At 36.8% G+C, this 24,695-nt stretch overlaps 1 protein-coding gene across 1 annotated transcript in view; it reads right to left on the bottom strand.

Annotated features, from left to right (window-relative positions):
• THSD7A (thrombospondin type 1 domain containing 7A) overlaps positions 1–24,695 on the bottom strand; it is a 293,162-nt gene that overhangs the window by 12,665 nt on the left and 255,802 nt on the right. The window contains exons 16-25 of the mRNA XM_054817889.1: positions 21,083–21,261; positions 17,516–17,521; positions 16,710–16,843; positions 14,676–14,829; positions 13,709–13,850; positions 13,115–13,230; positions 7,006–7,123; positions 4,049–4,194; positions 3,305–3,479; positions 997–1,170 (exon numbers count right to left, since the gene is read on the bottom strand). Of these exons, the coding sequence (XP_054673864.1) occupies positions 997–1,170; positions 3,305–3,479; positions 4,049–4,194; positions 7,006–7,123; positions 13,115–13,230; positions 13,709–13,850; positions 14,676–14,829; positions 16,710–16,843; positions 17,516–17,521; positions 21,083–21,261 (1,344 nt within the window). The remainder of the gene's footprint in view (positions 1–996; positions 1,171–3,304; positions 3,480–4,048; positions 4,195–7,005; positions 7,124–13,114; positions 13,231–13,708; positions 13,851–14,675; positions 14,830–16,709; positions 16,844–17,515; positions 17,522–21,082; positions 21,262–24,695) is intronic.

Raw genomic sequence — 24,695 nt, 5'->3', positions numbered from 1 at the left:
TCAAGAAATTTGATGACAAGATTTTAGGCTACCACTAGCCCCAGCTGCACTCCTCAGTAGACCATACTCACTATGTTTAACAGCTTTTATGGCTAAGGAGGCCCCTTTCTTCCTTCACCCAGCAACTTAGAAGGGTGCTCTGCACACATGGAGGCCCCAAGCTCTCCTGCACTTACTGGATACGTACAGAATAAACCAGATGTGTCCTGGACACGAACTATAATGGTTGTACACACTGCATGTGGAGTAAGCCTAATGTAGTTAGTGGGCAGAACAGATGTTTCCAATAACCTTAAAATGGTTGTGGCCCATCTGTTGCACAAAACTCATTTAGGAGTCAGGTTCCTTTCCTGGTAACGCTGAGCTTCAGTCAGCATGGGCTGCATCCGGCTTTATGTCTCAGCTCTGCTGTACACCTTTCATATGGCCTGAGATAAATCATGAAGTCCTTCTGCACCTTAGCTCCCTTATAAATATAAAATTCCAATATAAAATTCCTTTTTTGCCTGATCTGTCTAGTATCTGAATGGACAAGGAATGTCTGTACAGGAAATTACTTTTCTTAGATACTTTTCCAGTACCAGTGGTAAGCATGACAGACTTTTTAATGTCACTGTCATGCGATTAACAACAATTCAGAGGGCAGAGAGAAATCTGAATTTGGTTACGTATCAAAACTTAAAGATTTCTGTTCATTAAAGTTGTCAAGCAAATAAAGCAACTATTTTTCCCATATCATAAAAAGAAATTTCTTTATTAAAAAAGGATCATCAATTCTTCAAGGATTGTGTTTAAAGTGGTAACATATGATGGTTAGCATTTGAAAGTTTTTCTGATTACAGTTGATATATGGAATACAAAAATTTAAGTGCATTTCTACATCTATAAAATCAGTATTTGCCTAAATTTTATACCATGGACAGAAAGAAAACAAAACTATTGTTCTGTATTTTTTTTCTTACAGTAAAGTAGCCTTACATGCATTTTGGTGCTTACCATTGCATGGTCTTGTTTCCAAAGCCTGTTCTGGACAGAGATGTTGATTCTCTAATTCCTGAATGATCACTGCCCGAGATCGGACTTGTATCCCTCCAAAGCCGAGGTCCTCACCATTAACACAGGTTAACTGACAAAGGCTCCATTCTGACCACTCTCTCAAGTAACAGTCCCCTGTCAAATAGCAATTTTATAAGATGAACAATCATCATATGTGAAGAGTTTTTCACACTGAATATGTCTTAGAAAGAAAGGTCCAAATCCAATTTATTTTCCCTCTTTATAGTTCCTTTCATTCCCCTTTTTAAATATGACTTCTTAAGAGAAGATAATATTTTTACACTCTCTGAATATCTGTGTAGTAGAAAATAGTAAAAAAAGATTATACAAAAGCCTATTTGTTCTAAAGCAGCGTAGTTTCCTGTAGCGTTCCCATAAGATCACTCTTATTTTGAATTTCTGAGTAACCCTCCACCCAATATTTGGATTTTTGTAAATTTTAGGGTATCGCGCGCTGTATGCCTGACGCTAAATTTATATATCTTGTTTACAATTCTTCTTTGATCTGAGAAAGAGAACACATTGTCTAGTTTTAAAAAGAAAACTGTTGCTTATCCTCATGCAGAATTTCTCTAAACAGACAGTAGAAGGGACTGCTGGAACATTCTTGCAAGAAAGGGAAATGGGAAGGTGATTAAAATGTCTGCTCTGGCTATTTCATGTTAGGTTAATAGAGATCTGTAGAATGTTATTTTAGAGTGTAAAACTGAAAAATAAATTTATACTAATGACACTAATTAGCATGATTGGCTAAAGAACATTTAAGGAAGATCTGAGGCACAACACAAAGAAACCATTTTGTTAAAACTGCAGTAGAAAATGGAACTAGACTGTGCACAGACTCATAAATAAACCTCTTAGTTCTCATTATTTCAGTGAAAGAACTATTAAAAATTCATGCTACCTTGCATTATACTGATGACAGATATAATCAGTATTGTGTTGACCAGATGCCTGATTAATGAAGGAATTTTATTTGCCAATGTTAGGAAAGCATGCGAAGAAATGAATAATTGAAGAACTGATGTATACATAATAGGAAAACAAGTAGTGATTTTTGGAAACATTAGTTGGAGCGTATCATTAGCACATCCCCACAGGGCAGTTATTCTTGCTGGCTAAATGTGAGATTGTTGAAGAACAGGTTCCTGCTCAGCAAAATTTTAAAAACAAGCAGTAAGCAGCTATATTTTTTTAATATATTTGACTAACAAGAGAACATAACTACAAGATTTTTATTCTTCCAATTTTCATTTAATAAGTAAAAAAATGTGAAAATCATACAATTGGAATGCTGTGCACAAAGCAGTGATGGAAGCCTCTCTGGTTTTGATAATTTTCTATTTATTTAGACAACTTTACCTATAGTCCAATCTGAAATGAACTAAAAAAAATTTCTGAGACAAAGGAGAGTTGCAAGATAACAAAACCAGAGTACTGGTATGGAATGATAGCCACATTAGAACTAAAGGAGTTAATCACTACTTCTGAAGATACATTACTAATGACTACTCAACAACAGCAATATACTTCAAATTCTACAAATAAGTGTTTGAAATGAACTGGAGGATTTTTCCTGGAAATTAAACAGCTGATATAGGCTCTTAATCCTTCTCAGTATGAGGGTCATGGACCCAATCATTTATAACAGCTGCTTTGGATTCAATCTGCAAGGGCAATGATAGTGTATGTCACGTCCAGCGAGTTAAAACAGCTAGAAACATTCATATTTTCTCAGAGACCAAAATATTAGTGTCATTTGGAACATCCCCTTTTAACAAAAAAACCCAAAAAAACCCCAAACCAAAACAAAAAAGACTCCCTAGCTTAACCTCCTTAGACACCCGTAAAAGACATCAAGTTCTTAGCCACTGTTAAAAGTATTAATTAGGTGTTAGGTGATCTAAGCAGTTAAAGTAAATATTTAGCTGTAAAAACCAACTCTTTCTTGCAGAATTAAACACAGGTTTTATTTCCAAAGATTTTGTGAAAAAATATATTCTTATTAGGTACAATCTGTGACTGAAACATGTCTTTTATAAAATTTAAAACCTGTATTTTTTTTTAATTGATTTATTGCCATGAAGCTACTACTGGAAACTAACTCCGTTGGTCATTTGATGGATGAATCCAATCAGTAAAACATGTGAAAAAGATTTAATTGCCTGTGGCTAATGCTAGGCACTGATAACTGTAATGATACCCAACCAATCTTGAAATGCAACATTTATTTGAATAGCTTTGTTACCTGGACAAGGGACAGTGCACGTTTCCTCAAGTATTATCTTCTTATTGCCATCTATAATAGGCTCTATTTCTCCACAGAATTCCTCATCTACTACTTTGCCAACGTCTTCAATGGATCCGTCAAAAACCACACAAGAAATGTTCCTCACTCGTGTTCCCTCTCCACATTGAGCATCCTGAGGAAGGAGGACACACATGGATGCTGGACAGAAGAAAGTGCCAAAAGACTAGATCTGAACTACGTGTCACTCTGTCTTCTAGTATTTTTTGATTAACTACTTATTAATTCCAGTAGGGAAAAAAAAAATAATAAAAAAAGAGACTTTGTTCTTTACTTCTGAATCAAACAAACAAAAAAACCAAACCTAAAATTCTGCTGGCTGCTACCATTGTTTCTTAAAGTATGGAGCTAATTATGCCTTTGAATTGCAACCACAGAAGTATCTCAAGTGGAGATCTCTTCTAGGATGCCAGTCCATTTCCACAGATACTCTTTTACAATAAAAGGATTTCAATTACTAGTAAAGATGTTGCTCGGGTACCAAAGTTTACATTTATAATTTGAATATCTGTAGGACATTTTATATCTGTTGACAAATAAGGACTCTAAGAACAAATCTTTAGTTTTTGTAGAAGAGAGGGAGAAGCAAATTGTTTACACTGTTATGAAGCATGTATCTGAGCATATCACAAATATGCCTAGATAGACAAGCTCCATAACTTGAAAGTCCCATATGGCTTTTACCTCTACTTTGCATGCAGACCATTGACCATATTGCCATCGATAACAAGGTTTTACTGGACAGGGTTTGAATTGCTCCATCTGCGAGGGACAAGGCCTCCCATCACCCTGAAATGGCTGATTTATGGTTCTTCTTCTGATCATTTTTCCTGTAAATGAGAAACAGCAATATAACTAACAACAAAGTGGTGAGACTGATTTATTCCTCAATATGGTTCTATTTTTTGTGAAAAGCATTGTGTTTGAATAAAGTAATTTTTTCCACATTTGACAAATTGGATTGTAAAGCAGATCTGTTGGCTCTCAGAAAATGTAAATCCATATAACAGACAAGTCAGACACTTTATATTCTATCATTTGTACTGCAAGAAGTTCAGGAGGATGTCTGATTAGGATTGCAGATAGTTCCTCTAACAGCAAACAAAAGTAGTGATTTCCTAGTTCAGCAGCCTGGGGAAAACACTTTTTCTGAATGTGATGTTTGTGGCACTTCAGTGGAGATTCTGGCTCCTCATATGGAGTTCGCTGCTGGAAGAAACCAACATGTTCTGTTCTTCCACGAGTTAATGCAAGACTCATGTGTCCTATGATTGTCTGATTCGCACAACCAGGAACCGCTTAGCTTGTAACTTTCCCTCACTGTCTGTCTGGATAGCATGACATGCAGATTTTGCAGGGGATGGAGGATTCTTCACTCAGACCCAAAGAAAATTATAATACAATAGGCTTATCTAACATTAATCTCCTCTTCAAGCATGAGTAGTACGCTACCCAGCATCATTGAGATATAGGTTCTATTTCAAATACTGATACAAACAGAAAGAGGAAGACATTTTTATTCTTTCAGCAACTCACGCTTCTTTCATCTTGCAGTGAACATTAGAACATTATGCTTCACTACAGAGAGGTCATGTCACATAGCCAAAACAATTTTTGTGTGCCAGTAGTAGCTGCTCTAGACTTGGCATCTCGCAAATGTTTCCACAAAACCAACACAGCTGTGGTATTTTAATCTATATATGCATAAATATAGATAAATATATGAACCAAGTCTGAAATAAGATGTATATATTTAAATTTGTATACTGGTGCTTATAATAAACTGAGGCATTACATAGACTTACGCACACAACATCCGGTGTTAGCGGGCCAAAACAATTCATCTTTAATTCCACATTTCAATCTGATGCATTTGGAATTGAACAACCTAATGATCATGACACAAATCTTTTGCTGACAGCAAGTTACACAAGCCACGATGCAGCAGCAGGACTATATCAGTCTCCCAGACAGCTGTGTTCACTGCAGCTAGCTAGAAAGATGTTTACCAAATAGAGCCTCATCATTCTTGGATTCACAGCTACTCCGACTGAGATGTCACAAGAGAAAAACATATTTTCTTGAAAAATACTGAAGAAAAAAACCCCAAAAAACAGCAACAAGCAGAATTTTTATATATAGAATTCTTCCTCAACTTTACGGTTATTTGCATGGGTGCAGAAGAGTGATTCAGCTTTGTGGTCACTGGGTTTATTAGATGGCTATTACTTATTGAAAAACAGCAGTTACTTCCAACTTCCTACCTAACAGGAGAATTACAGCTTCAAGACTTATATGTGAGGTTGCCATCATCTGTTAAAAACACTGAAAATTTGAAAGCTGTTTTACATTACTATTTAAAATAGATTTTGTTACTTCTACAAATAAATTCTATATTTGGAAAGCATAGGAATTTCAGATAATGACCGACCTTCACGTTTTGAAAAAGGATAGCAACAATAACTCTCATTCAGAAAAATATCAGGTCAATTGTTCAGGTCTTGTATATAAACAGAAGCTTGTAAAGGAAAATCTTGTGACATATTTAAGCCTTTAATAGAGCTGTTGGTTCAATTCTCACTCTATAAGGATTATTTTGAATATAGAAGTGTAGATTATTTGAATGTAGAAGTCATGTTTGGAGAGGTGATGTCAAGAACTGAAACATTATTACATTATTAGATACCGCAGTATCAAATTATTAACCGTTACCATTAAAAAATCCATAGCTCTTTCTGTTGGTATCCTGAGGTGGCCAGAGCTTTCAAATGCTTTTGCCTAGACCCTTTTCCCTGTGGTGCACTCCCCAAGGAACACAAAAAATTGCAGTATCCTTTTACTCTGAGCCCAGCAGTTGAAACTGGATTCCATATACTGCTAACCATCCACTATCTGTAGTATCTGTAGTGACGTATTCCAGATATTCCAGACATGAGTACAGAATGAAGAGGCTTCATAGATGGGTTTCTACCTTTCTCTTTCAGTAGTCTGTACACCTCAGTTACCTGGCACAATGCTGCTTTCAGGTCCTTATTCTGAGACATATCAGTACAAATTAACAAGAGTTCCTCCATAACTAGAATGTGCCTTTGATATCCACTTTCTGACACAGATGTGATTTAAAAAAATGTGAGATAGTGGCTAGCAACATTTTGGAAAAAAATAAATGAATGTTATCACAGTGAAAATGACTTGTCCCCCAGCCCTTGTTTTGTGCTTACAAATATTAAATTCTGCAGTGAGTTGGGTTTAATCACTGTGCTCTTCTACAAGTTTAGTTGTTCTAAACTCATCACTAATAAAACTTAGGAGGAAATCCCTCTCTCTACTTCCTCCCCCCACCTGCTGAAAAATAAATATTCACACCAGTGTTAATGTTGTTTCAATATATCATTTACTGTATCTCACTTTGTTCCCAGAGTCAGAAACTATTCTGGGCCAAATGCTCATTATCTTCAGTGAGCACGGTCTCATTGAAGCATATTATTTCCATGAATAAGGCAGATTTAGTTCCCCATCACTCTCCCTAGCTAGCTACATTTCATAGTTCTGTGAAAAGACATATTATTGCTCTTACTAAAGAAAGAAAAAAAAAGAAAACAAAGCTCAGTCTTTAAAATATTGCAAAGATACGTACTGACCTGTAAGGCCACATGTTTGAGAGCACTCAGACCAAGGGGACCAGTCAGAAAGCTGACAGTTCACAGGACATTCTACCACACAGGACGTATTCATTTGCCATGTCTTCTCCAAACCAAGCTAAAAGAAAATATTCAATGGTCAGCACATAACAGCCAGTCTATGCCATTGGTGCAGGGTATGCGTTTGGACACGGTGAATCTGAGACAACTGAAGCTTTAAGCAAGCATGAAGTCGTTACCAAATAAAAAGTAAAGCAATTAGGACATTTAAAAATCTCACTTCAAGACAGTCCTAATGCATATGCTGACTTTTAAATACATGCTTAAATCCTATTTTCATCAATTTTTCTAAATTAGAATCTATAAATTATAGGGTTTCAGCTCCACACTATTACTTTATACAATAGGTAAAGAACAAAGTAATTTATGAAGTATCATCAAAGTATTTTGAAATAGGAATATACAAATACTGAACTATCAACAGCTATTAACAGCTGAATTCAAGTGATGCTAGGAACCAGGTTCAAAACTAACAAAAGGAGGAGCATGAACATGCATTGGAGACACAGTTTATTTATCAGAAGATGGTGCAGATGCTAAAAGTTTACAGGAGACTGAACAAGTTAATGGAAGAGAAATCTGAAGGTTCAAACCCACAGAAACCACATCAGGCAAACGCAATCCAAGAGCTGAAAACAGGTGGAGGCTGCGAGAGTAGATGGAAACTCACGTATGTCTGTTCTCCTTACTCTTCCTTATGCATCTGCTTATGCCTCTCTCTCATTTTTTTCCTACTGTGATGTGTAAGTTTATTAATATATATTATGCTATCCATTCTACTGTATGCAAAAATACTAACATGACACTGACAATGATTTGTTTTAAAAAAAAATAATATAGCTTTGCATATTTTTCTGAAAAGCTTTGCAAAAAGCATAATCCTTTAACATCCCTAAAGTAAAAGCTGCAAATACTGGAGGAGTATGAGAGAAGGGGGCACAGAAAATAGCCAGACTCACATGTTTTCCCAAAAATACATTCTGTGCTGAGCTCTTCTCCAGGCAGGAGTCAGCCTAACACTAACAAATGATGGAACCCCCACAGGGAAGGAAGAGTTTTATGGCTGTATTGGGTCTAGCTGAGATGGAGTTAATTCTCCCCATAGCAGCCCTCATAGTGCTGTGCTGTGTATTGGTAGCTAGCAAGGTTTTGATAACACACCAGTGTTAACTACTCCTGAGCAGTGCCAGCACACATCAAGGCTGTATCTCCAACATTTCTTGTCCGCCCCAGCAGCAGGCTGGGGGTGGGCAAGATCTTGGGAGGGGACACAGCCAGGACAGCTGACCCAAACTGACCAAAGGGATATTCCATACCATATGACATCTGCTCAGCAATAAGAAGCTGAGAGATAGGGGGAGGAATGGGGCAGGGGCATTAGGGTTTTGGTTTGTTTTTTTTTTTACAAAGTTTGTCTTCCAGAGTAACCAGCATGCGTACTGAAGCCCTGCTTCCCAGGAAGTGGCCGGACACCACCTGCTGATGGAAAGTAGAGAATAATCTTTTGCTTTTTGCTTTGTTTCCACACGCAACGTTTTGCTACATTAAACTGCCTTTATCTTGACCCACGAGTTTGGGGTTGTTTTTTCCATCTTAATTTTCTCCCCTCCCTGCCTTGCTGAGGAGGGGAGTGATAGAGCGGCTTGGTGGATACCTGGTGTCCAGCCGAGGTTAAACCACCACAATGGCCATACTTGGAGACAGCACAGTGGCTATATGGTCCTTTGGTCTGATCTTGTAAATCCATTTCTATGCTCTTATAAACTCCCATGCTCCAGATTTTCCACATCCAAGGAAGAAAAGAGATATTGTCACCAACACACACAAGAATATATGATGCAAGATGGAATACAACTGATGGCATAAGTATGAGCATGACAATAATAATCCCTGCAGCCTGCACAGCTTCAGAATGAGTTAAAAGGATAGGTCGATTATAGTGTGTATGATATAAGACGTGAAAGCAAATCAGTCCTGCCAATATGAACAGATCTGCAGCTTCCCAGCATAAAAGGCTATCCTCTTCATTTGCCCTCACCAGTGGACCTTGATCATCATTGAGGCCTTTCAGAATCCCAGGAGGTTGTGGATATCTTTAAGTAGATAAAATCCCCACATAGTTTAAAAAAAAAAAGCTAACAAGACATTTCAAAACCTATTAATTTTAACAACTGGAAAGGTTAATGACATAAACCCAGCAGTTAAGACTTTAAAAAGGAAATAAAACCACTATTTTCTACTAAATGCAAGCATAGAGCAATAATTAGGCACAACATTAACATGTCCTCCATAAATAAACTACAAGTACTGGAAATGTCTCACCCTGATAGACTCACCAAGTCTTAAATTTGCATTTGCAGTACCATTTATTGAGACAAATGAGGTTTTAGACCTCTGTTCTGTTTTATGCATCAAAGAATGACTTCTTGGCTTTTCTTTGTGGTACAGTATAACCTTGATTATCCAGCTATCGCATACAGGCAACACCTGAAAGCTTTGGATAATCTGGCATTTGGATAATTAGAAAACTAGAGAACTGTCTTTGAAGTCTATATTTGGGTCAAATCTTCTGAGCAAGGGCTTTAAAGCCTGCTGAATTGATTCCTGCCAATTACAGAAACATGGCTGCTCTCTTTCAAGACTGGCCTTCTCAGCTAGACTTTGGCAGCTAGAGAAGGAAAAGCCCAAGAGAGATATTAAAGGTGAAGAGGAGAAAGCTAAAGGCCAGATTACCCACAGTGATCTGCCATTTGTATGTCTTAGATACTGAAGTCCTGCTGAAATAGATTTGGGGAACGATTGGCAGGCTGCAATTTGATATTAACCACATATTCTTTTCTCATCCCTCTCCTTCCTTCAATTGATGAACCACAATTAACCTTGAAGAGCTTAGACAACATTTGGAAAAGTGTTCAGTAGTTCCCTTACCTGAAAAAGCCTCTGTTCTGGATGAGTTATGGTTTCTGATTTGAGAATGGCAAGTACTGGAATTACACTGAAAGCTACTGCTGAGCACCCTGCACTCTGGTCGTGCACACCAGGGGCAGCAGGCTGCCAGACCAGCATGCTCTATAAACCCTGTGATCCACAAAAAGTATCTCTATTTGTTTATAGGAATGTTTGGCACCACAGATTAACCTCTGCTGGAGGTTAATCATGTAATCTGACAAGCACACTATTTGCCAATAAAACAGAAAAGTTTGCTTTCCAATGCAGACAAAACTGCTGGTTTCTAGGCTTTTCTGATCTTTAATTGAAGGTAAATGAATAAAAATAAGCCCATAAATATGAATATGACCAGGACCAGCTTGCTTTAGGTGATTTGATTTTCAAATACTCAAGGAAAAGACAAGGCAAGTTCTTGTGATGTGCTAATTTTGTAGAGTTAGAGACCAAGTAATCCAGTATTACTGTGCCTTGAGAGTTTGAAGGGAACTATGTTAACATAACGAGGACTTGGAAATAAGCTCTAGAAATTGATTTATCCTGGCAGTAATCAGGATGACTGGATAGCTTCTTTAGCTGATTGACTGAAACAAACACAAGATCATATGGACAAATTAGGAAACCAGAACACAGGGACTTGGAAGAAATGTTAGTATTTAACTACACTGCTGCTTATACCTGGAGATGGTGATAGTCAAAAGACAGCATGAAGGAGTTTCTTTATATATGGCTTTTATTAGTTTCTTGAACCACATATTATATATAGGAACTCAGATTTGCAATCAAATGTCTTCCTGTCTTAGGGATCAGTATAGGTTTAACTATTCTGATCTCCTTTCTTTAAATATAATAATGAGAATCATAATTCTGTAAATGTACACACACATAAGTTAAACAAAACTTTTGCTTTATTCATACATCTAGTATAAAGATTTATGATAGCCCAGGGGAAATTCCATTAGCTAAGTTACTACAAAATTATTTCATCTTTTTCTTATCATTAACTTGTCTAACCACATGCACCTTATTTTGAATTTCACATAATCTTTCTGCACTCCCCTTATAATACAAAAAACACAGGAAAAAAAAAAAACCAAACAAAAAAACCCAACAAAAAAAACCCCAAAACACCACCCTGAAGGATCATCTGTGATAAATTAGTAAGAAGTGCATAGTATGTATTAACATTTTGATAATTTCTTGAATACTCTCCTCTCATGACCTGGAAGGTCACAGAGTTGGCTTTCACATCTTTGAGTGAAGAGTCTGGTAAGATCTGAACAGCTTGGCTTTCTGTTAATCAGGTTAACAGGTTTTACTCCTCACAGTTATTGGATCAGCCTTTGACCTTGTTGTACCACTGCTTACACATCCATAATTCAACAGTCTTAACAGTATGACTGGGTAGTGGACCAGGGCTTTCTACAGGAAGATGTATCTCTATATGGTCTAGTAAATCAAACCAGCAAATAACACTATCACAGTGGTTGCTGATAATGCCAAGACCCCACTGCAATGATGTCTGTTGGCCAGTCATTTACAGCAAATATCTTCTGAGATATTATCTTCTTGCCCTAATTATATCTAAATAAACTTTGATTTCTTTAATGCAGGAAAGCTTCAGAGGTTTTCTGCACTGAGATTTCAATGTAAAATGTAACAATTTGTTCTAAATGTTGCTCAAAATCTTTAGTTAACAACAGAAATAATTTCCTAGCTATATGGTAAAAGAAATATATTTCCCCTGAAAATCTAATAAAGCAATTTTTTTCTTATTGAAATATTCATGTGGATGGATATTTTATATCATGTCTTGGTATGAATTAATCAATATTGCAGTCTTTTACAAATAACCTGAGCGCCAAACTTTTTTTTCTTTTTTTTTTAAACACATTAAAACATTAACAGAAAGCATTAATGCATTCCCCTATTAACTTCAGAGAAACTTGCTGGTAGGTAGCCAGATCCTGAGTTTTTTCCCCGACACATAAATGATCAAATTATTAGATTTGATTATAAACCCAAAAGCTATGTGTGAACGAGGAACTTGGGACAAAAGCAGGGCGCCAGTCTCAGCTGAAACCTCCTGCCTTTGCTGAGAACTTACAGATTCAGGAATCCAGGATGTTGGAGGCGGATGGAGAAGCCTAAGTAGGTCAGCTACACCATTTAAAAACTACAGTCCAAGGCACACGATGGTTTCCTGACTCCCTCCACTTCTGAACAAGACTATTCTCTACAGGCACACCCTGAAGAGCAGCCACTACCCAGGAGGGTCCAACAGAACAGGTGTTGGTACCAAAGCTGCTGTGGAGGCCACTCCACCCTAGTACCCCATTGCAAGTGATGTCAAGGTGGTAGGGGAATGACAGCTGAAAGAAGTTCAGTTATTTTCCATCAGAAAGGCATTACCCTTAATGCAACACTTGTGTTGTCCTCCCATTTTCCTTCACATTACTATCTCCATGCAATTGAAAACATTAAGACCAACACACAAAACGCCTGAAAACCAGTGCTGTCAAATTTGAAGTTAGTTTGAACATTTGCAAATTGGCTCTTTCAAAATTTAAGGGCTCCTGTCTGCTACTTAGTTCTCCATATATGCTTCTATTTAATATTTAATTCATGCTGTACATTTTTTCACACTAACTTGGATATCTTTTGCATTGCACAGCTGGATACAAGAAGTTAGTACTCAGCCCAGCTGCAGAATGGCACGTGAGAAATATTTTCCAACACATTGAGTAAATGATTGATACTGGCAGCTGTCCAAGGCTCCATGCAGGAATTGTATCAAATTAGAATGATGATTAGTGTTCTGATTAAGATTTATTACCTTTATTCTACTTTATTAATTATTGTTCCTAAGTAATTTCCTTCAGGACATAATAATTAGCATACGTTCACGGAGGCATTTAAAAGTGACTGAAGGAAATTGTATAAAAATCAATGTTGATGGCACAGTTCATTTCAGAGGTACTTAACAATCCATGAATAGTGTTGCAAAACATCTGGCAAAGATGGGTTACACGCCATATAGCTCAGTTGGCTCAGCATTAATTAGCATCATTAGAAGGGCGCTTACTCACAGGTACCCACTCACCTCCTCACAGTACTTCAGGTCGACTGATTTGCCATCACTGCGAACACAATCGAGCATCCGTGTTTTGATACCATTACCACACACAGCCTTCTCGCTGAGCTGACATGTGCTCCAGTCTGGAAACAAGGAATTCATTAGCGTGGCAAACATTTTAGATAAAAATCATTATGATCCAATCTCCCACCTAATTCTAATTCTGAAGGCCTAAAATAATCCTCACAAGCAACTTTTACACATGCAAAGGCTCATGGAGCACAGCTGCTACACATTTTTGGAAACAATCACTGTTACTGCAAATAGTCAGTGCCATGATGCCTTCCTGGAAAGTTCATATTTGGTTTCATCTGCATGGATTTTGAGCAAATCACAAAATGATCACAGAAATAAATTTCATGAAGTTATAGCATGCACACTACACCCAAGTTGCAAAGTCTCCAATAATATTTTATCTAGATCAAATAGCCTGAATCAGTTTTCAGTACAAGTTCCACAGCTCTTTCCAGATAAGAACAAAAAGCTAAAAATCTGTCCTGAAGGGTGAATGGGACGAAGTCATAGTCCCAAGCTGTCACTGGATCATAGCACCACAAATACCTGTCACATTGTAGTCATAATGGTAGCAGTTTTTGTTCAAAGTGCAGACTTCTGTCTCGATGGCAGGAGGACAAGACTTTCCATCATCTGGTTGTCTCAGGGATTCTGCTGACCTTTCACGAACACTACTTCCATTGCATGGCTTGAAAGGGAGATTGGAAACAGCTTTGGTATTTCAACAGCCTGATGCCTTTTCATGCAACATTATAACAACCTTTCAGGTAACTTCTTCACACAATGCAAATGTAAAATAACAGGCTCACTCTGTTGCCTAAGAGAAACCATTTCCTTGTTATTTCAGGGAAAATTTAGTCTGCTGTTTCACCTTGGTACCACCCAAGATAAAATATCCTCTAACTTCGTAATACCTTGGTACTTTCCTAACTAGTTCATATTAGCACTTTGAAACCATTTCATTCATAAACTGGACGTTCAGATGCTCACTTTCCAAATGCCATACTGTAGTGCATCAGAACCCAAAAACTCAGAGGTCCTGAAACAATTTTTTATCTTTGGTTTGTTTTTTTGAGATTTATTTTTGAAATTGCTGGCAGAAAGGGGAGAGGAGACCCAAAATTACCTTTCTATGTTCTACAGACGTTGCTCTTTCCAGGCTAGTGACATTTTTAGTGCAGTGACTATACTGCTATGGAGAGGCTCACAGCTAGGCTCAAAGACGGACTCAGAAGCTGCTGCCAAAGCCATTCCACCACACAGAACCCACTCCACACTGAAGAATGACCACTGGTGACATTACATTTTGTGTTTTGGAACAATTTCACTTAATGGATAATACTGGCGCACCTAATTTGCAAACAACGATCAATGACCCTGAAGATGTCAGTAAATATAGATATTTACATGTGTAATCACTGTTCGATGCAGCACCTTTGCACAATAGGTCATGTATACATTTTTAAAGTATCCTCCTAAAACTATAAACATTACACTTCATTATACTTCTTACCAAAGAACATCGAGACCATGATCCCCATTCAGACATAACACAGTCCTCAGGACATGGTAACGTGCATTTTCTAGCCCCAAGTGGCATCTCTTCAGGATCACACAGATAGTCCTCTACAGTGTCAGAAGGACCATCCACAGTATTTAGCATGCACCTGGAAAAAAGAACTGCACATAAACTGCATTTGCCATGGATTTTGTGCAATAACTGTATTCCACAGTATTCTGAAGCATTTTAAAATTTTGCCAGCACAGTAGAATCATGAAGTAATTGAAGTAACAGAACTAAGTATTGATCTATGAATATCCAAGAAAAGCTGAAGAGCCAAAATAATCCTCACTCTTACAGATATCAGCCATATAGTGAAACACATATAATTTAGACATTGTCTCTCAGTGATTTTCTGAGAGTTTCTGGACAGGTGATTTATTTGATGTTAGCTTACCAGTAAGCCAGAATAACGTGAATCAGCTATAGTTTAGAGATATTTTGTGCACGTTTCAACTGATGATTTTAAACGTAGAAATATTAGAACTTTTAAAATTTTATATTCTTAGTATTAATACTTAATTTACATAGATGATTTTTAATTACCATTATATTAAATTAGCAGCTGGAGGCCAAGTTAAGATGAGAAATTAATATGCTCAGTGTTGCAGAGCTGAAGATGACAGTCTTCATTCCACAGTATTCCAGTGCCGTGGAATCTACTGCTAACTTATCCCTTTCACCTGTCAGCAGAAGACCACCTAGTACATGACTAGGATTGTTCAAATTAATAGGCTTATGTTTGTTTTCCAGAATTGAAAGAGCTCATATCAATACAAAGCCTTTCACACTTATGGGAATATTCTGAGTTTGTTTCCTTAGACCACTTTATTTTCCCACAAATATCTTATGTTATCAGACTAAACTAATTTTTGAAACACACTATTTTCTAAGGTAAACACAAGGGATACAGCATGAGCATATATTTGCTTTGTGGAATTAGTACTCTAATGGTATTATGTGTTAATAAATGAAATAATAAATGATAATAAATGAAAATTAGAGGGTTTTAGTCTGAAAGGTCTGAAATCACATTATCTTAGATTAGTGTTAAAGTCTATTTTCCAACATAAACACTGATTATTTATTTTTCCTATTGAAGTTTTTTAAAGAGAATTCTTATGGGAATCTGTTTAGATGCTAGTGTGTGAGAACAGTTGTGCATAGTCTTTCTAATTTTTGTCAAGCAAAGAGTAATACTGTGATCTTCTTGAAGTAAACTGTAACAAAGAAACAGTGCTATTATGAACAAAATCTCATAAATATGTCCATTTCTAAGTACTCGTGGCAGGGAAAAGAGAATATTTAGCAGTTCACTGCATACAACTCCCATTTTGATCCTTCAAATTGAATTCAGATTATGGTTTATTATTCAAATTTATAATCTCAAATTGTGTGTTGCTTTGCAGTCAGTCATTAAAACAAAATCCACGAAAACCCTGCAAAAAACCAACCAACCCCAACACCAAACTTGGGTATGTACCACACTATGTGAAACTAATTTTAATTAACCTTTGATTAGAGCTCTAGGATGATGAGCAAGCACACAAGATGCTTAGATAAGGTTCAATAAACAACAGAAGATTTCTGGACCTTTCCATTTCACTTATTCACTTTTGCCACTTTTTTCCTGTAATATGTGTAACTATTATTCTCAAGTGTATATGTACTCAGAGGTTTTGTGGATTTTTTTGAAATCATAGTTTCATATAGAAAGAGGGCCATTTTACCTTTCAGAAAAGCACTAAAATCATATGTTGCAGTGTTTGGAGTAGTATAAGAAGTACAATACACATTAGTTTAGAAACTAGGAATCGAGGTTTATATCCGTAACATAAAGACAGAACCATATTGCAGTCACCGAAGCTATTCTGATTTACATTAGTCAGCGTATTATGGCTGGACGTACCACTATACATCACACAGAATTACATCAAATTAAATACAGCCACAACTGAAAGTGAAAGAGGAGCAATACTGTTTTACCTGACTTTCCTCGTCTGAACACCTTCTCCACAGTTCTCTTTTAAGTCCACATTGGTCACCTTACAGACGCTCCAGGGCTCAGTAACCCATGCGTACTGGCTGCAGTCGCTGTGGCAGGGGACTACTTCATATACCTGGAATCCACATCAAGCGTCAGTTTTGTTGCACACAAGTAAGATAAACATGCAACAGTGATCATCAAAAAAGGGTTAGTCCTCTTTTTGGTAAGAATAACAAATGTAAACTTGGTGATTTAGAGTCTGTAGTAATACTACAGGTAACATACTTGATAGAAAACTATAGAAATAACAAAAATCAGAAACTAAGACATCTGAACACAGATTCCCTATGCCGTTTCCACAAATAACATCAACACGACTAACATAAAATCTGTAACTGGGCTAGCTCATGAGTACACCTTTTAGAAAAATGCTGCTAAAACTCTGGTAAAACTTTACTTCTGTCCTTCACATCTCTCCTCCACTCATCTATCCCACTGTTACTATTTGTGGGGTTTTCATATTTTTAAAGAGAGGTGAGCTCAAGCTAAATGATACCAATATATACTGGTCCTTTACATTTTTCATTTTGGATACTTAAAATCACTTTAATATATTCATGTACCAGCATAAGTATTATGTTTAAATTTGAATACAGATTTGAAATAGTATCTTTTATAATACCTTATAAAGTGTTCCATCTATTTTCTCAAACATACATTACAAAAAAAGGACAGACAATGTAAACATTGGAGCACAATCAGGAAGCACATGCAGAGGTTATCTCTCTATTTGAGGAACTCTTACCTGAGCCTGAAGAAAGTATTTTCATGAACCCAAAAGAAAAAAAAAAAAAAAGATAAAAAGAAAGAATTATTAGAGTGAAGCCCAGGTATTTAAATGACATTCATTTAGCTTTTATTACAAACAATATTCTATGACTTCTGCGAAGCAAAAGACATCCAATTTTTCCTCTTGGATCTCCCTTGCTGTCATGAGGCATTTTTGCAAGAAGTTTGCCCTTGAAAGAAAATAAGAGTTTATAAAAACTGTAAATTAGCTAGTCTCTTTCTCAGTCTCTAACAGATGATAAAACTGTTTTTCCTTTTTGCCTATAATGAGCATCAACTCTTCACACAGTAGGGAATCCAGTTTCCCTAAGACAAGAGAAAATCCTCAATGGTTTTGGAAAAGGTACTGGACTTCTCTATTAATTGAAATTGTTCTGACAGCATTAAGTACAATAGATTCAGGAGAATCTGGCAGTTCTCATGCCTCCAAGGTTCCTAAGTCCTTCATTGAGTATCTTAATTATGCATACAGTACTCAAAATTATCTTATACCAGCTAACTTCACATATCATTTTGGGTACCAAGTCAGCGCAACTAATATTTCTAGACAATCTAAGACATTGTCTTAAAAAAGTTCTTGATTTCTTTTCAGCAACACTACTTGGGTAGGAAAAGAGGGCTGATTGATTGTTTATCAGTTAACCTGCAACAAATTACTACCAGTCACAAAAAAAATAACGCCTTGAACAATGAATGCATAGTCTGATATATCACTATGCAACTGAACAGTCCGTGTACAAGACGACCAGCATAATCAGCATATTTGGGACTTCTTTGAAGTAGATAAGCATTAACTCAGGAGTAAAGATGGGTGATGTAAATGCATGTTAAGGAAGGTACTGTACTCAATGCACAATTTGTAGTCACATGGGGAGTGGCACTTTATTTATTCTTGTCCAGGATTTCCAAAATGAGAATAGAGAAGTCTTAATTTAGGGAAATGTCTCTATATGTCTCACCCTGGTTGGCATAAGCAAAAATACATAAACCCCACATATTCAACAGCCCTTCCAGTAACATAAAAAGTTGATATCTTGCCAGAAAGCCAAAGGAGAATTCTGTATTGCATTGCATGTGTTTAGTGGTGTTCTCCTGACCCTACTGGCACTTTGTAGCTATGACTGCAGGCCGTGGCAGTTGAGGGATGTAAAGATTGCATACCCACCTGCTGGACAAGGGGACGAATAATGCTTGGAACCAATGAAGAGGGGGATGTCCTTATTTTCTCTAACAGTCTCAGATTAGCCTCTTTATTTGAAATCCTCTGAAGACCATGGACATGATTTTATAATAAACCTGACTCTATTATTATTGTAATTATGAAGACTTTTAGCCTAGTGAAGTGGGTTCTGAACAAGCTTCATTTGGCTGGAGCGTGGTTTGGGAGTCACCCTGGCATGCATGGCGCAGGAGGAAAGACACTCAGTGAGACATCTAGCATTCACTGTGTTCAGTCCCCCTCCAAAATAGTCATACCTGTCAGCCCTGAGAGACGTTGAGTAACTTGCTCTTAAAACTTGACAGATGTCTTAAGCACTTTATTTCAATGTTTCACTAGCCTTACCATTAGAAAGTTTTCCCAAGGCTTAACCCAAATCTGCTTGCAGCAGGCTAAGCCTACAGCTTTTTATCCTATCTGCAATGGCCATGGAAAATTGATTATTTCCTCCTTCTCTGCAACAGCCTTCTATGTACATGCTAGCAGACTGCCAGCATCCTCTCCCATCTTTTCTTCCATGGGCTAGACAACACATTGCAATCTTTCTGCAGAGTTCATAATTCCTAGATCTCAGTTTACAGCATAGCCACTCTGTGCATCATCTTCCATGTACTTGTTAGTCTAACCATTACGCTTTGTGTGTATGCAAATAAGCATGTTATATACATAAATATTAAATATATAAATTAAAAAATTACATTTAATAATTTTAATAAATATTCTGAAGAGGCAGTAGTTTCGCTGCTGAATGAATGGTACATCACATTTAGATTAAATAATTAACTCAAAAGTAGAATGCAGGTGTATTCCCTGCATGTTTCTGAATTGACAATGAATGTATTTAAAATTGAAAGACACAGCCGCTATATTCTTCGACATTCCTCTTATCTGTAGAGCTCCCTTCTCATGAAAGTACTATATTTCAATTTTATTTTTTCAGTAATTACATTTTGAATCATCTATTATTATTTGTCAAATACCATGTAACATTGCAACAAATCAGCTTCGAGTCAAAGTACCGGTAGAGGGCAATAGTGTTGCATACAAGTGGCTAACAGACCTCTAGCAAAATCACCTTTGATGCAGAAAAATACAAGCCTATTATGTACTACATGAATATTAAAGAAGGAAAGAGACTTCCGCATAGACTATAATTTGCTCCTATTGAAACACATTCCTCCTAATTTAAAGCGTATTTACATGCTGACCCAAATCCAGCAACCCTCATTCTAGTTTGTATTTTGTTAAAGTAGATCACAAACTTAGTTTATTAGCTGCAGTTTAACACTTATTATTTTCTAAATTAGAACTAATTACATTCCCTAAAGTAGAAAATTAGATCAACAAGCCATTTCACTCTGTGCTAGCAAAATGTCAATAGGATAATATTAAGTACATGCATTTTTATTCAAATGTAAATTGCCAGCACTTTATTTTTTTTCAATCTTTGAATATTTACAGAGAAGACCGTGTGGCTGTTTAACATGCTTCTGCAGACTAAATTAAATTCAACACTAATGTGAATATAAATCAACTCTGAAGAGCATAAGTTAATTTACAAGGAAGGTTTTTCTTTCTAAAACTCTCAAAGCAACCAGAAGCAAACAAGCTTCAGGGGTTTGACTTGGACTAGTGCTAAACTTGGTCCCAAACACTAAATGCTCATTAGTGGTCAAAGCACTCCCAGTGTGGTCTTGGATCACATTTTCTGGCTTAGTTTCACTTGAAGAGGATCCAGGTTGTGCAGCCAGACTGCTCCATACTGGAAAATCAAGTGTGATTAGTGGGACAACTCGGAGATTGACTTCAGAAGTGCATTCCTGACTGGAACTGCAGTGCCTGGGCAAGTACACCCAGAAGGTCAAGCTCCAGCTTGACTAAAACCCACTAAGGGATACTGGGATGATACTGTATGAGTGTTTGAGAAGTTTTAATTTGCTTTTGGATCTAAGTTGGTCAGGGAATGACACTAAGAATCTTACCAGTTTGAGCATCTGTAATGAGACATTTTACCCATTGTAAGAGAAGATCTTCAGAGATGTGGTCTTCACAATGTGCATGTAAGAATGTTTCGTTGTCTCCAATCTGCAGTTCAGATAATGTGCTAAGTTCTTGCAGATGAGGAAGTAACGAAGGCAGATCCTATGCTGACCGAGGAAACCTAAGCCAACACATACTCCTCTTTCTACCTGTATCTGCCCCTTATGTTATATAGTTTTTCTACATCAACAAACAATACAGCTAAAAGGGTTATCTGAGGTACGGAAAAAGCTGTATCATTAATGTAAATATACATCTAATTACCTGATTGACGTGATCCAGCTTTGGACAGGGTCTTCCACCATTGTAGGGTTTTTCACGGAGCCATTTAGACCGAACTTTTACCCCACTCCCACAGGATTTACTACAGCGAGACCAGTTGGACCACTCACTGAGCTTGCAGTCTGAGGGACATGGAATAATACAGGCTTCCTCAATATAACCTGTGTGAATGGAAAAGACAGTGAAATCTCTTCAGCATGTCACTCTCCCACTTCTCCCTGAAGCTCTAGTCTACTTCATTTAGATTGTCCAAAGTTTGACTTGACAGGACTGTGTGAATAGAGAGATTTCTTCATCATTAGGGCTAAATTAAATTCTGCAGAAAATTGACACATAGCTGGAGACTGTGTTAGAGAAGCAGCTGAGCATCCTCATTGGTATGTGATTAGGATTCACACTCACCAGATTTCAGCATTCAAACTTTCTGACAGCTACAGTGTAATTGACACTAACCCATCTCTTGGTTGCATCACTCTTACACTGTAAAACCAATATTTTTCTTTAAGGAAAAAAGGTTTAATTAAAAGCTCCTCCATAATTGTATCAAGTGATTCAACTGCAGTTATACATCAAAAATCCAACTGAATGAAAAGATATGCATCTTACCGGCCTGGAGCGAGGGAACTTAACACCTTGTGACCTTTCTAAGGCTAGAAAGAGAGAGTGGCCTGCCACATTAATGATCTGCCAATTAACAACCATCTGCCCCCAGTAGCACACTGAATAATTGCACTGAATGGAAAAGCAGATGTTTGGTTTGGATAAGTCATCGGTCCTGAGAGGTTGGAAAGGGGTATGACATGGTCTGTAGGGAGTAACACGAGGCCTCAATTCACTGAAGTAGTGAAAATGTCTTTCTTTCAATAGCAACATATGCCATAGCTCTACAATATGTGTCATTTATGCCAATATTTACAGCAGAAGCTATAAAGCCTCAAATAAAAAGCTGGCTTTTACTGCATTTTTACTACACCTATACCCTAAACCTCTATGAACTCTCCTCTCCCCTTTCCTGTGTCAGATCTGCAACATATTTACTGTTGGCAAATGTTCACTTTAAAGATTAAAGGAACCTCAGTGCATTTAAAAGTGAATTAAAATACTTGATGAACATAGTTGCAAAATTAACACATACTTGGGTAAGATAACTCTCAAATGATTGGCAGAGTTTGCTAGGCGTGGTTTTAAATGTTTCTCACATATCTTGAATTTTTTTTTAGTTTGAAAGCAATCACTGTCATTTTCATCAGAGCTGATGTTAGTAGCTTTATGTTTTGAATCTATGCTGCTAAGTAAAGCTATTCTGTCTCTTCTAAAAGCAACCAATACCAAACAATCACAAGCTGTGTAAAGAATAAGAACACTTAAAAGATTTCAATTCTATATACCTATTTCTAGTTCCTTCCACTAATTTGTCTTAGATATAAAGAACAGAAGGGTTGTTGGTTTTTTAAACATACAGTAACATTCAGGATATTTTATGGTCAAATTCAGGTGATGATTTTATCCTACATAGCTTGCCTCTGTTTGAAAGTGTTAAATAAACAAATATACAGAGCACATCCTGAATTTGAGCACTGCAGAACTACTGTTAACGAAATGCATCTTCCTTACAATGGCTAGAATGTTATTAGCTTGAATTACAAGCATGTTTATTAAATATCTCTTGCCATTTGATTGATCAGCTCAGTGATACTGTATGAAAGGTACACTGTGTTAGACAAAATATGTTTTTGAAAATCATATCACTGCATATCAGAGGTGGTGACATAGATTGCCCTGCAGTAGTAAATGCAAAATTGATTACATTTCACTTTACCTGATGTCTCTGAGTGAGTCTTAGAAATCAGATGCATCCTACCTCTGAGCCCCATCCCACATTGAACTTTGATTGCATAAATATCAAACTCTGTGTCTTCACTAGAAATGAGCTTTTAACAAGTGCCTCTTAGGCACTATACAAAACCATATACTCATACAATGGAGAAACTTGAATGAAAACGGACAATAACAAGAAAGTTAAAAGTAACAATTCCCTCCAACAAATAAAATAAGTGTCTGATAGAATACGTGAAAATTTTACTTCTTTTTATGAATTTTCTTGAGATTCTGAAATGCTGCCTTTACATTCAATATAACTTCTAAGTAATTTTTTTCTGGCGAAACCTTTCTACTACAACACAATTATGCCATTTAGCATTTGTTAAGTTTCTGCCTCTGAAATTAATGTCTGGAAGAAAGAAATTCAAGTTTCTTTAAATATATTATACATTCTTAAGTAGGTAACTGTTCCAGGCTGTGTCAAGAAGACTTTATTTTAAGAACTTCCATAAACCTCTGAGTTATTTTAAATTTGTCTTAATTAATCCCAAACTGCCCCAGTCACAGAAAAAGATCTTCTCCAGGATATCACAATATTTTGGGACTTGGATAACTATGGCATGGGAATAGTCCATAGCCTACCAAAAGGAGCCTGTGTGGAACATGCTAAACTAAAATGATTGACTATTTAGAAACTATTTTTTTTCCCTTTCAGCTCATTCAAATGAGGATAATAAAGATTTTTTTGAGATAATGAGAAGGTTGGCCTAAAAGCTAAACAAGATTTTTAGAATCTTGCAGACAGACACGGTATCAAATACATTACACTATACGTAAGTCCCAGGTAACATTTTAATTACACTGAGCTTTATTTCAAGTTATTCCATAACATATCAAATGAAACCATACCACTACAGCAATCTTTTTTCACACTATCTACAAAGTATCTATATAGAAGTCAGCCACTAAAACTGCTTTAGCATAGAACGCGATAAAGCCAGAACAGCATCGTATTACACGTATGGTGTCTTAGTAAGAGTTACAATATGGAAAAGTACAAGCTTGCTTACATGTTAATGCATTCTGGAGAGGATGCAGTAGGTCAGCTGACATTTCCCACCCACTTTATAATGAAAAAATACTGAACTGCAATCTTATACAGGGTCCTTAATCCTACAGGCTTCATGGAATAGCTCCTGCTCACCCTATAGCTCTTTCCTATGCCATCTTTAGGATGACTGGCCTATGATGCTCTCCTCTCCCTCCTTCCTATTTCCTCAGAAAAGCTGGCATCAAGACCCAAACTCCACATGTGAAAATTAACCAGCTGAACAAGAAGAACAGAAAAGACACATGAAGAAGAGAACAAGAATGGAGCCAATCACTGAAGGCATAAAAAGAAGCTCTACAAGGTAGGAAGGCTTGAAGCTACTGGAAATGTGGAACATTTTTGGAGAGCAGAGAGAAAAGCACTTATTATTATGCAAGATAACCATAAAAAACTCCTAACCACTGGTACACTAAGAACACTGGATAAAAAAATGGATCAAGGACATGAACAAAGGGATCCAGAAAGGAGTTTCACAGCTTCCAAGCCTTCTCCAAACAGAAGGAGAAAAAAAAAAAATTAAAAAAAAAAATAGTGAAGTTACTTTTCATGGTAAAGAGTCAGAAGCCAAAACAACAGAGGAGGCACAAGACAAGAGAGAGACTGAGGGGGAATAGAGGAAAGCATAAGAAAAGACAGGAAGAGAGAAGAGGAAAATAAATGGCT

The sequence above is a fragment of the Grus americana genome, chromosome 2 (assembly GCF_028858705.1).
Source record: "Grus americana isolate bGruAme1 chromosome 2, bGruAme1.mat, whole genome shotgun sequence".
Lineage (NCBI taxonomy): Eukaryota > Metazoa > Chordata > Aves > Gruiformes > Gruidae > Grus > Grus americana.
The sequence above is the reverse complement of the archived record's forward strand: the minus strand, read 5'-3'. Positions and strand labels throughout refer to the sequence as shown.